This window comes from Cetorhinus maximus, chromosome 32 (assembly GCF_964194155.1).
Source record: "Cetorhinus maximus chromosome 32, sCetMax3.hap1.1, whole genome shotgun sequence".
Taxonomy (NCBI): domain Eukaryota; kingdom Metazoa; phylum Chordata; class Chondrichthyes; order Lamniformes; family Cetorhinidae; genus Cetorhinus; species Cetorhinus maximus.
In genome coordinates this window covers 10,251,135-10,264,512 of record NC_135910.1, presented here as the reverse complement: position 1 = coordinate 10,264,512, position 13,378 = coordinate 10,251,135, and the positions used below count along the sequence as shown (strand labels likewise).

Genomic DNA, 13,378 nt, shown 5'->3' with positions numbered 1-13,378 from the left:
GTCATTCATCTATAAACAGATCCTTTTGCTTGACAGGTATGAAGCAGGGCATCTATTAACATTGGGAGAACGAGACTGTGAAAGGATGGAAAATCTGTCTGAACTTCAGAGCCCTCTGTTGGGGAAGGAGACGAGCAGCAAAGCATTTAGTCATGTATTTCTCAGCCGAAGATCAGCCCAGGAGGGTCCTACGTCTCCCCACGACAGAGCCGACCGCACACCGATCTGGAGCTACCTCGTCCAGGCCGGGTCTCCCAACAGCATGGACACCCAGCTGGTCCCGCAACTCCTGGACACCTGCTCACTGCAGAACAGGGTGGAATCTCTGTACCGCCCAAGCCTGATGCTGTGCGCAGACCCTGGCGTCTGGGCGAGCCTGAAGGACTGCACTGAGACCACTTTCACAGAGAACAGGACTGGGGACCAGGAAATCGGAAACTCCAAAGAGCCCAAGGCCCTGGAATCGGAAGTCGGCCAGGAAAAAGTTCCAACTGTGTCGATCGATGTGGAGGAACCTCCGTTTCTGGAGATACAGGTAAACTGGTTGCCGTGGAAATCAAAATGGATGGCAGGCATTACAAACATGTCTTGCCTCCTGTCCTAATTTGCCACTTACATTAGGAACTTTCAAAGATTCCTCACGGAAAAATTGTGTTGGGACTGTGGAAAAAGGCTATCTGAGTTGGAACCAAGAAGCCCATCCCTCTCTGATTGATGGCAACCTCCCCCATCTACCCTTTCACCATATCTCAAATCCTTGCTTCCCCAGAAGCATGCCTAGTCGAATTTTCAATCCATTTGTGCTATTTTTCTCGCTGATGTTCCCGAACAACATTCCTCCCTTGCCCAATAACATCACCAACAGACCGGCCCGTGATTCACCTCATTGCTATTTGTGGAATCTTTCTGTGCACAAAATGGCTGCTATATTGGCCTCAAGCGGCCATGCTATAAAAGCAATTCATTCTACATGAAGCAGGTTGAGGCATTTTCCAGAGATTGTGACAAGCTTTACATAAACGCTGTCTTTCTGCCCGACCATTTATTCAAAATGTCTGTACTTAGTACCAATGTTACTATTTGTTTGCTAAATGTAGCATGTTTTTTTTAAACCTTTGTTAGCCTGAAGGTTTTACCTGCATTATCTGATCTACCCCCTTCATAAGTTGGCAAAGTTCTAGGAGGATTTGCCTGATCCAAGGGAAGAGGTAGCAATGGCCCATCCTGAGCTCAAACGTGTGACTCATCTGTGGCTCCCAATTGGGTGGTGTTGATGAAGGATGTGGGGGCAGGGAAGGCACCTCTGACATTCTCAGCCAAAGCAGGATGAGGAACCTACTAAAGAGAGACAGTTGAGCACAAGAATCCAGGTTGACACTCCTGGTGCCATTACTGAGAGAGTTGGCGGTGCTGTCTTTCAGATGAGACATTAAACCTGCTCTCGCAGGTGGACGTAAAAGATCCCATGCCTACTTGGAGAAGAGCAGGGAAGTTCCCTCCTGTGTCCTGAGCAACGTTTATCTTTCAATCAACACCTTAAACAGGTGAATTAGTCATTATCTTATTGTTGTGTAGTGGGGCCTCCAGCAGCAGGTGGCGATGGTAGGGGAGAGCACCGAGCAGGGGAACTGGTCAGCCCTCTCTGCAAGGAGCGGTGTCGTTGGCAAACTGAGGGGTGGAGCCATGTGCCATGAGGCAAGGGAGAAAGCAGTAAGGTCAAGTCTAGGACTTGTGAGTTGTAGACTGGTGAGGAACCGAGGCCATGAATAGGGCAAAATTGGAGACCTAGTCAGACTGACTGGAAGCACCCTGGAGTCTGAGAAGCCTCGTGGAGAGAGAGAGAGAGCATCAGCCATGAATATTTGCTGTAAACAGCTTGTCCCTTGAAGTTAAGCTTTCCCTTTAGAGTTTATACAGCTTTGATGCCAGTGAAATAAAGCAACCCTGTTTTTTTAACCTTTGTGCAGTCCTTGTGCTTAAATTGCATGTTATGTTTTGGTGCCAGGCGTGAAATTTCACAACACAGGCATTGACTAATGGCAGGCAAAATGGAAGGGTGCCTGGCTGAGATGTAGCAGATGGTGAGAGAACTGAAATTAGCCATGTCAGCGAGGGAGGCTGAAGCAGCTGCAGCTCTTGCTGAGGCACAGGCTTCACTGCATTAAGCTGAGAGTCAAAAGTAGTGGCCAGGAAGTGTATTCCAGTGTTCCCTCTTTTAATGTAGCAGGAAAGGACGGAATATCCCATCACTGATAGTCTATCTGCCAACGGCTAGGAAGCTGAACAGATTTCGGGGAAGACTGGAGATGTCCAACGACGAGGACTGGATTGAGGATGCACAGCTGATCATGGCATCTGGGGGCCTCAATGACAGGGAGCAGGCAGTGTTCATGATGGAACGTCTGTGCAGGAAAGCTCACTGGGAAATACTTGGGGGGGAAGCGTAGATATTCAAAAGATATTCAAAGGTGGACCTTTGAGGGGTCCTGGCACGGGTTTTTGGTGACAGTCGTAGCCTGCCACAGCTGCAACAGATGTTTTTTTGAGTACAGGCAAGCCGAAGGTGAGGATCTGGTCTCCATATCCCTGGAGCTGGGGAAGTTATTCAACCACGTTGTCCTCCTGGATCCCTCCTTCAAATCGACCAGGGGCATGCAGCTGAAAAACCATCCAGCTAAGCGGTGAGGGGTAAAGACCTCCGGAGGGAGTTGAGGAGATTTACAAACCCCCCGAGTGTCCTTCTTTGATGTGCAAGATTACATCATCCGGAGATGATGTGGCTCCTAAGACCAGGAAAGAGGCCACCATCAGTTGGCACAGAGATGGGATGTATCCCTCAGGCTGAAGAGGCAGGCGGAACAGATTGCTGCACACCGAGCACAAATCCAATCCCTGCTGTCTTATGTCTACAGTAAGCCTCGCGATCGAGCGTGCCCGAGGGATGGTCCAAAGAGGTGCCGGAATTGTAACAGGATTGGGCACTTCCAACGAAACTGCCCTCAACGAGCACAAACACCACAGATGTCAGGCATGGTGACCCTGTCCAGCGCAACTCGTCTCTCACCAGAGAAGATACTCGGACAAGGTGATAGAAATATTGAGGCCTTCAGCCAGAAGACTGAATGTTGAAGGTAAACCATTTTTGCCAGTTTGGAGGGGATTGTGGTTGATGCTGTGCCCATGTCTCATGCAAATTGCAGCATTCACACCCCGACCCCCTGCGGAATCCAGGCAGGGAATTGTCAAAGTATCAACAATGTGCATACGAGGGAGATCCAAACGTGATCCAGAGGGGTAGAGCTTCATCTTTGACATCATCTCAAAGGAGGACATAGGGCAGCTCCAACTGGTTGATGAACACATTGGTAGATTTCACTTCTACTTGAAGACTAAACATCCAACAACCCGACGTTGCCTAATGAGGGAGTCCAAACAGGCGCGTGAGCTGCTGAGGTGCTGGAAGAGGATTAGGGAGCTGAGTGGAGTTCTCTATCAGCTGGTTCATGACGATGAGAGAGAGGTGAAGCAACTCATCCTGCCCGGCACTCTCAGACGTTGACCAGATTCATGATCAGGTGGGACACTGAACCTCGGCGAAGACAGGCTGCACTAACACGGAGGTGGTGTTGCTGGCCAGGGATGGCTGACGATATTGCCAATTACTGGCAAAACCGGGAGAGGTGTACTTTGGCCAAAGCAGGGAAGCAGCACGACACTGGTGGTCACACCCAAAGCTGCTCGGCACCCGGTGGTCACACCTGAAGCAGTTCGATACCAGTGGTCACACCAGGAGCAGCTTGACACTGGTGGTCACACCTGAAGCTAGAGGGCAACTTCAGAAGACCATTCCCAGAGCGGAGTTGCTTGATGCCAGAAGTCTGGTGGATGATGTGGGGACAAGCTTAACGCGGTAGAGGAACCAGAAGTGGCAGCCAGCGGTGGCCTGAGCGAAGAGGAGACAGCTAGCGACGGGGAATCTGGAATGTGTGTGTTAGGGATTCCAGGGGCGCATCCAGTGTGAGGAGGTGCCAAGGTGTCAGGCAGGGAGGCTGCAACTGAAGCAACCAGTGCTGCTGATCATATGGTCCCTGGCGACATGATTGATCTAGACTCCTACATGACTGACCCATCACAAAGCCTGGGTGCGATTGGAAGTGCCAGTGGGGAAGAGGGGCTGAGGAGATCATCTTGAGCAAACGCTGGCTTATCATCCCAACCCATACCATTTCCCAGATGGGTGATGGACAACAGAAATGTTACCACAATTTGTGGACTCAAATATGCTAGCTATTGTAGCTCAATCGAACCGACTGATCACGAGATTGCTCAGTAAACAGTCGCCGTGTGATAATGTCTAGTTTGCAGAGTGGCAACTCTCAAGCAGGGAAATGTGTAGCTGGGTCTCTGGCAGCAAGAGAACACTGAGCAGGGGAACTGGTCGGCCCCTCTGGAACCCTCTCTGCAGGGAGCAGTGTCTTCGACAAGCTGAGGGGCGGAGACAAAATGCCCTGAGTGAGGGAGAAAGCAGAAAGGCCAAGGCTAGGACCTGTGAGTTGTAGACTGGTGATGAGCAGAGGCCGTGAATAAGGCAAAATTGGAGACCAAGTCAGACTGACTGGCAGCATCCCTGAGTCTGAGGAGCTTTGTGGAGAAAGAGAGAGAGAGAGAGAGCAAAGGGCAGCAGCAAGGATCTGGAGCATCGGCCATGAATATTCATTGTAAATAACTTATCCCTTGAAGTTAAGCTGTCCCTCGAGAGTCTATACAGCTTTGATGCTGGCAGAATAAAGTTTTAATCTTCGTGCCGTCAGCGTGTTTAAATCGCACGTTACAGTTGTTAGTGGGAGCTTGTTGTGTGCAAAATGTTTGCTGCATTTCCTCCATTACAACATCAGTGACTACACTTCAAAAGTGTTTCATTGGCTTTCAAGTGTTTTGGGTCATCCTGGGTGCAGTAGAAATGTCTTTCTTTCTTAACAATTCTTTACTAAGACAAAAATTGGTAGGAAAGTGATAAAAGTGCTCCATTGTTTCACTGTGTGATGCACAAATCCATCAATTCACTGTCTCTGTAAACCCACCACAGTTGAATAAACTAGGAGTTAGTAGCTATCCACTTGACCCAATGACTAGTAAATTGTCTGCGAATTTAACCCACAATTGGTTGAGGATTAACATTAACTTACACAGAATTTACAACACAGGCTGCCCATTCCACCTATCCAGTCTCTGGTCTTTATCCCCCACAGGAGCAGTATTCTAATCCCATCTTCCCAAAGCCCTTTCCTTCAACCATCTGGCTTAAAACCTGGCATGGTCTCTGCTTCAGCCACCAACTCCATAGTGAATTCCACAGCCTCACAAACCCTCTGTGTAAAAAAAGGTTCCCCCTACTCTCTGTTCACGAGCTCTTACACTTAATTCTACAAGTTTATCCCCTTGATCTAATGACGGAGTTGGGACAGGGACGGCGGGAACCCTGTCCACATAACCATCTAGTGGCAGAAGCCTGCAAGTACAGTGTGACAGTTGACATAGCAATTCACAATGGGAGACGTTGAGATAAAAATGTGATCAAAAATCGCGATAACAAGTGTGTGCACCCTATCCAAGATTTTGAATAACCTGCTCTGTTTAAAGTGAATGTTGAACCAGATGAGCTGGATATTGGGCTGGGTGAGATGGGTGCCAGACTTGGTAAATTGACAGGGTGAGCTGGAAGCTGAGCTGAGCTAACAGATTATGTGATCAAACATCGATTGAACCCACCACTTTTTGACTTAGAGATGAGAGTGCTATCACTGAGCCTTGGCTGGCAGCTACATTATTAACTGCTTCAACAAATGCAAAATACTGCAGAAGCTGGGGATCTGAAATAAAAACAGAAAATGGTGAATATACTCGGCTGGTCTGGCAGCATCTGTGGAGAGAGAAACAGAGGTAACGTTTCAGGACAAGGATACTTCTTCGGTCTGTTCTGAAGACCTGAAACACCAACTCTCTTTCTCTCTCCACAAATGCTGCCAGACCTGCTGAGTATTTCCACCATGTTCTGTTGTACATTAAGTGCTCGTTCACCCAATCACTGTTCATGGGATCTTGCTGATTGGAAATCACGCCCTGAATTTGTCTACATAACAGTTGAAGCCCTGATTTCCCTCTTGTGGACATAAAAGATCCCATGGCATTTTTTTAGAGAAGAGCAGGGGAGTTCTCACTGGTGCCCAGGCCAATATTTATCCCTCAATGAACATCACTAAAACAGATGATCTGAGCATTATCACATTGCCGTTTGTGGGAGCTTGCTGTGCACAATTTGGCTGCTGTATTTCCACAACATTGACTCTACACTTTATTGGGTATAAAGAACTTTAAGATGTTCTGGGCTGTGAAAGGCACTGTACAAATATAAGCCTTTCTTTCAAAGTAACTCAGTGTGTGTGGGAAACTTAAAATGTTTCCATGATGTGATTAGATAATGAAATCTCACTCACTCAGCATTACATTCACTTTGATTAATTTATCTCTTCAATGCTGTTGATTTTTACAATTATTTCCTCATTATTCACTCCTGTGAAATAAAGTAATAATTCACACGATTGAAACAACTGGGATTTATTTTAATTAGTTCCCTTAGGATTAGAGTAACATTAGATAGAAATTTACAGCATCAAAAACCAATATAATCTTTTAATCACTTTATAAATAGCACAGGCAGAGTGAGAAAGAGAGAGGAAGAAAGAAATAGAAAGGGGAGAAAGAGAGAGAGACACACACAGAGGGATGCAAAGAGATGGAGCAAGAGAGCGCGAGAAAGAAAAAAAAAGAGACAGAGATAAAGAGAAACAGGGAGGGTGAGATATAGATAGATGGAGAGAAATGGAGAGGAAGAGAAATGGAGAGACACAGAGGGATGCAGAGAGATGGAACAAGAGAGGGAGATGGGGAGATGGACAGAGACAGAAAGAAACACAGGGGGAGGGAGATGTTGAGAGGGAGAGTCAGGGGCTGGAATTTTCTGCCCTACACTGTGGCAACCTTGGTGACCAGTGGAGGGGCGGGGTGGCATTTAATCAGGCAGGAGGGTGATGGGTGGGTGCTGGAAAGGCTCAGCAGGTCTGGCAGCATCTTTGGAGAGAGGAACAGAGTTAACAGTTTGAGTCCAAATGATTCTTCTTCAGAACTAAAGAGAAGTAGAAATGTGATGGATTTTATGCTGCTTAAAAGGGGGTGGAGCAGGTGGAGCAAGAAAGAAGGTCAAGGATAGGTGACAGCTAAGAAGAGATTGACAAAGATGTCATGGACACACGGCAAAGAGAGTGTTAATGGTGGTGGTGAAGAGTAAAGATGCTGAGAGTGGCTGATAGAGGGTGGCGGGTGGGGACGCCTTCCCATCTCCACCTCGATTAAGTCTGTGGCTGGAATGCCCGCGCACAGCCTTCCTGCCCTGCTGCCAATTCAGGCCTTTAACTGGTGATTTAATGCTCACTTAAGTGCCTCAGCCCACTGCCACTCAGATTAACCCAGCGGCGAATGGGGGACTGGCCATGCAGTGAGAACAACAAGCAAACATGTGAACAGTTGCTTGCGGGCTCCCAGTGCCTGATCGACGCACTCAACATTGGGAAGGTGAGGGCTGGGAGGGGCCATTGAGAAACACCCCCCCCCCAAAACCCCACCCCACTCCCGGGTTCAGAAAAGGCCTGCCCTGGTCTGTCAAATGCTGATTGACACATGATGAGGCAGGGCTTCCCCAAAAAGGCGACGCGGGACTCTTGCCAGTTCGATGGCCGAGACCCCATCGCGTCCACGATTCCAGTGTGAGAGAGGAGGAGAGATAAAAAAGGAGAGAGATGAAGAGATAGTAATGAAGAGACATGGAGAAAGCAAGAGAGACAGAGAGAGCGTAATCTTGGGACAGGAGGAATGTCACAGGATGCAATGTGGGTTGGCGGTGAGTCACAGACGAGGCAAGGCTCAGGTTTAATCCCTGAGTTAGCGGGATGGCAGCCAGGGTTACATCTGGATGCTGTGAATGGCCTCTGTATCCCTTGGGCTGGAAAAGTAGAAATCTGCTGATCATTATCCACTGACCTTTGCTGGAGACAGTTGGCATGTGTGAACGTACTGTCCCCACAATTGAATACTCCGCCAACGCACAATTCTGCAGACAGCTCCCAGGACCTCAATATAAGCCTGGATCAACCACTGCTTAAAGCTTTCAATGAGACAGTTAATTATAGCCATAAGGTTGTGGGTTTGAGGCCCACTCCAGGAACGTGCACAAAATCTAGGTTTGACATTCCAGTGCAGTACTGAACGAATGCTGCACTATCAGTAGGTGCTGTCCTTAAGATGAGACATTAAACCAAGGCTCTGTCCAAAAGATCCCACTGTACTATTTTGATGAAGAGCAAGAGATTTCTCCCCAGCATCCTGGGAAATATATTTCCCTTAACCAACATTGTAAACAGATGATTTCTGTTTGTGGGAGCTTGCTGTGTGCAAATTGGCTGTTGCGCTTCCTACAACAGTGACTACACTTCGAAAATGCTTCATTGGCTGTAAAGCAATTTGGGATGGTCCAATGGTCAGGAAAGGTGCTACATAAATGTAAGTCGTTCTTTATTTTAATAATGACATTTTACCATGATTTAAGTGTCAGTTGGTGGCACTCTGACCTCTGTGTCAGGAAGTTGTGGTTATAAGTCCATTCAAGTTGAGTACTGAGGAAGTGCTACACTGTCAGAGGAGCAGTCTAGCTATGATTGCCAGTTTTGGTTGGCCATATTCTTGGAGGCTTTAGCACATGACCTGCAGTCTCCAAACATCCCACTGCTACACTCCTGCTATTGGCCACCCAAAATGTCCATTTACACAGGGCCCCCCACCTTCCTGCCAATCAGAAAGTGAAGAGACTGCTCATTAACCAATTAAACAATTCCTCACAGTCCAGCCTTTTCCCCTCCACGTCAGAGACACAGGCGCTCGAGGAAAATTTAATTCCCTCCGTTTCTTCCCTGGGTTTCAATGCAGCAGTTCAATTCCTGGAAACTCCAAGGAAATCCTGGAGGGTTGGCAACTCTACATCCATCCGATGAGATGTTAAACTTGTTGATGTAAGAGATCCCACTGCACGAAGAGGAGGGAGGATATTGAGAGGGGTTGAGGAAGTGAGAGACTTTGGAGTGCATGTCCACAGGTTCCTGAAAGTGGCAGGACAGGTAGATAAGGTGGTAAAGAAAGCATATGGAATGCTTTCCTTTATTGCACAAGGTATAGAATACAAAGGCAGGGATGGAATGCCGGAACTATGTAAAATGCTGGTTAGGCCACAGCTGGAGTTTGGTGTACAGTTCTGGTCACATTACAGGAAAGACATAATTGCTCTGGAGAGAGTACAGAGGAGATTTACAAGAATGTTGCCGGGGCTGGAAAATTGCAGCTGTGAGGAAAGATTGGAGAGGCTGGGGTTGTTTTCCTTAGAGCAGAGGAGGCTGAGGGGTGACTTGATTGAGGTGTACAAAATTATGAGGGGCCTAGATAGGGTAGACAGGAAAGACTTGTTTCCCCCTAGCTGAGGGGTCAATTTCCAGGGGGCACAGATTTAAAGCGATTGGTAGAAAGATTAGAAGGGATATTAGGAAAAACCTTTCCACCCAGAAGGGGGTAGGTGTCTGGAATTTGCTGCCCGGATTGGTGGTTAAGGCAGGAACCCTCAACTCATTTAAAAGGTACCTGGACCTGCACCTGAAGTGCTGTAACCTGAAGGCTACAGGCCGGGGGCTGGAAGGTGGGATTAGAATGTGCAGCTGGTTTTTTCAACCACCGCAGACTCAGTGGGCTGAATGGCCTCTTTCTGTGCCGTAACAGTTCTATGGTTCTAAGAGTAGAAAGTTCTCCCAATGCCCTGGCCAACATTGTGCTCTCAAGAGGCCAATAGAAACAGCTTCACTGCTCATGCATCACATCTGTTCAATCTATTCTCCTCGAAACAAAGAAGGTTGAGAGGAGATCTGATCGAGGGTGTACAAGATCATGACAGGTTTGGATAAGGTAGACAAAGAAAAGCTGTTCCCATTAGCTAATGGTACAAGAGCTGAGGAACATAGGTTTAAGGGTTTTGGCGAGAGATGCTGAAGGATGTGAGGAAGAACTTTTTTGATGCAGCGAGCACAAATGACCCTGGAGCTCACTGCCAATAAAGGAGATGGAAGTGGAGATTATCAATGATTTCATAAGAAACAGGATGGGCACTTGAGGGAAATAAACTTGCAAGTTCATGGGGATAGGGTGGGGAATGGGACTGACTGGTTTGCTCTAGAGGGCCAACATTGACTCAATGGGCCAAATGGCCTCCTATGTGATAACGACTCTGACTTTATTTGCTTGTTGTGGGATCTTGCTATGTTTAAATTGCCTGTTGTCTTTGCCTACAAAAGTATCTGCACTTTGACAGGAATTCATTGGCTTGCAAAGCGCTTTGAGATGTGCTGAGTTGCTGTGTAAATACCTTACTTTCTTACAATAGACACTTTGAAACTGTCGCTGTTCCAATCAAAACACTGCTTCGGTCATGCACTTCCTGTCTGCAAACATTACCTCCCGTGACACTGTCAACATTCAGAAGGAACAAATCAAGATTTTGCAAATCACAGATTGTTGAATCAAATCACTAAGTTGAGTCTGATAGAATGTCTTGTCCAATGCCTCACCATTGGCAGCTGTAACTGCAGCACCTAAACCCCATGCTCTGCAGTACTCTCTTTAACCTTTCCACCACCCACCTCTGCCTTCTTTTAAGACCCTCCTTAAAACTCACCTCTTTGGTCATCCCTTCCCAGTATCACCTGCTTTGACTTGACATCCACCTTGGTCTGATTATGCTCCTGAGACACACATTAGAGCATTTTTCTGAAAAAAAGGTGTTCTGCCTACCACACAAATGAGTAATGTGGGATATGAATTTCAGCGCTGGTGCAATGCAAGGTACAAAGGCTGTACATTCCAACGACTGGCAGATCGTATCAAAGCACGTCCCTTTGGCTGTTCACAATAGACAGGGTACTGACTGTTTTCAACCCAATCCAAAACTCAGAACAAAATGTCCAACATTAGATGTGATTCCATGATTGGTCAGCACTTGCTGAACAATGTAGTTCACTTGCGCTTGCCAGAAGCTACATATATTGATACACAGGGACCTGTCCTCCGTGAGCAGAAAGAACATGTCCAGGCTTTACACCTTTATTGAATTAAACAAAAGCGTGGGAGGCAATAGTTCCCCAATGCATTCTCCATGGCAATGCCCCGAGCGACCAGAGTTGACTTGTCAACCAATCAGCACCCTTTCCCCATGCAGTATAAGTTGTTGCTCCCTTAGAATTTTGGCATTTTTGCATCTGTCCTGATGGGTGCATGACAAAAATCTGCGACAGCATGTCTCTTTTTTCCTGCAATACATTTTTTATGGTTAAAGGCGCTATATAAATGCAGGTCACTGTTATAGCTTGTGCTGGATTTGAACGCAGTTCCCAGAGGTGAAAGGTTGGTGCCTGAGCTGCTCCCCCACAATGTGATATTTTACCCTGAGTGTATTTGCAGTGTTGATGTTGCTGTTTTCACAGACTAATTGCTACAGCGATGGCGACAGTAATAGTGATAGTGACGGTGACAGCACCATCTCCCTCAACATCCCTCAGGATCACCTGGGACTGGCTGTCTTCTCCATGCTCTGCTGCTTCTGGCCAATGGGAATTGCTGCATTTTATTTATCACAGAAGGTAAGATACCATCTTCTGCAAATTCCCACTAGAATAGTTTAGGATTCAATTGTGAGAACAGGTCACGTAAACTTAAGTTTTGTTTCCTGGAGTTTAGAAGATTGAGGACGATATAATTAAGCTGTTTAATATGATTAAGGGGCTATTGGGGGAGATACAGAAAAGCTATTTCCTCTGCTGGAGGAATTCCGGAACAAAGGTGCACAAGATTAAAAGTAGAATGAAACGGTTCAGGACTGAAGTCAGGCAACATGCTTTCGCACAAAATCCAATGGAAATCTCCAACTATCTCCCTCAAAAGTCTGTGGATGCCAGGTGTCAGGTGGAGCTTTACGATGATGATAATAGAGCTGCCTCAAGGAGATGAGTGGCCGACTCCAGTTCCTGCGTTCCCAGCTACCTGCTTCAAGAGGGATGAGGGCATTTTACCAGCCAACAGTTCAATACTCTGTGGACAGTGTGCAGTCGCAGTAATTAAACTTGCCGTAATCTCTTCCAACCATACAATCCCTCGAGATATGTGCACTCCTCCAATTGTGGCCTCTTGAGCATTCCCGATTTGAATCTCTCCCATCACTGACGACTGAGCCTTCAGCTACCTTGGCTTGAAGCTCTGGCATTCCCTCCCTCAACCTCTCTGCTTCTCTCTCTCTTCCTTCAAGATGTTCCTTAAAGTGACCCAAGTGTCTTAATATCTCCTTATGTTGCCCAGTGTCAAGTTTTATCGCCTGTGAGGCACCTTGGAACGTTTTAACGTTAAAGGCTCTATATAAATGCAGCTGTTGTTGGATTATCGGTTTTAAATATCTTAACTGCTCGTTAGAAAAATTAACTTTGGCCGCTTCCGTTTTATTCTTCAATGTAACAATTAAGCTTCTCGTCTTATGCTTTCCAGACCAGCAAAGCCACAGCCAAAGGGGACTATCGGCAGGCCAGCTCAGCCTCCAGGAAAACTCTGTGCACAGCCATCTGCTCCATTGCCCTTGGGGTCTGTACATATATCGGAGGCGTGGTGGCCCTGGCTGTATACATGTCAAAGAATGGTCACTCGTAGCGCCAGTCCCGAGCAGGTGCCAACCTCCGCGGGAGTTGAGACCAAGAGGAGGCTTTTGCTGGACATTGGGGTCTGACTCCCACTGGTCTGAGATAGAGGACATCCCAAAAGGGAAAGCAGCAACATCTGACTAAAGGTGACCAATACCCTTGCCTGTCACGGTCTGACAGGAGGCCTCATCTGGTTGTTTGTAGAACACTTCATCGCACATCGTGTCACAGCCATTTCGCTGTTCTGACAACTGATTCAATTACAATAAATGGAAGATTTCACCTTGGGGCAACCCGGACTAAATCAGGGATCAGAGTTGCGGCTCTCTCTGTGATGTTGCGTGTAATTAATTGTAACAGAGTTAAAAAGGTCTAGTTGTGGGTTCAAGTCCCACTCCAGAGATTTGAGCACGTAAGCTAAAGTTGGCACTCCCAATGCAGTTCTTGAGGGAGTGCTGCACTGTCGGCAGCTGCCATCTTTTGGATGAGATGTTAAACCAAGACATTAAACATCTGCCCTCTCAGATGGACGTAACAGTTACCATGGCACT

At 47.1% G+C, this 13,378-nt stretch overlaps 1 protein-coding gene across 1 annotated transcript; it reads left to right on the top strand.

Moving 5' to 3' along the window:
* The first annotated feature begins 42 nt into the window (after nucleotides 1-42).
* On the top strand, nucleotides 43-13,136 carry tmem91 (transmembrane protein 91). Its single transcript, XM_078533251.1, has 3 exons — nucleotides 43-535; nucleotides 11,628-11,783; nucleotides 12,679-13,136. The coding sequence occupies exons 1-3, from the start codon at nucleotides 86-88 to the stop codon at nucleotides 12,835-12,837; spliced, it is 765 nt and encodes a 254-aa protein (XP_078389377.1). The 5' UTR covers nucleotides 43-85; the 3' UTR covers nucleotides 12,838-13,136.
* Nucleotides 13,137-13,378: the final 242 nt, after the last annotated feature.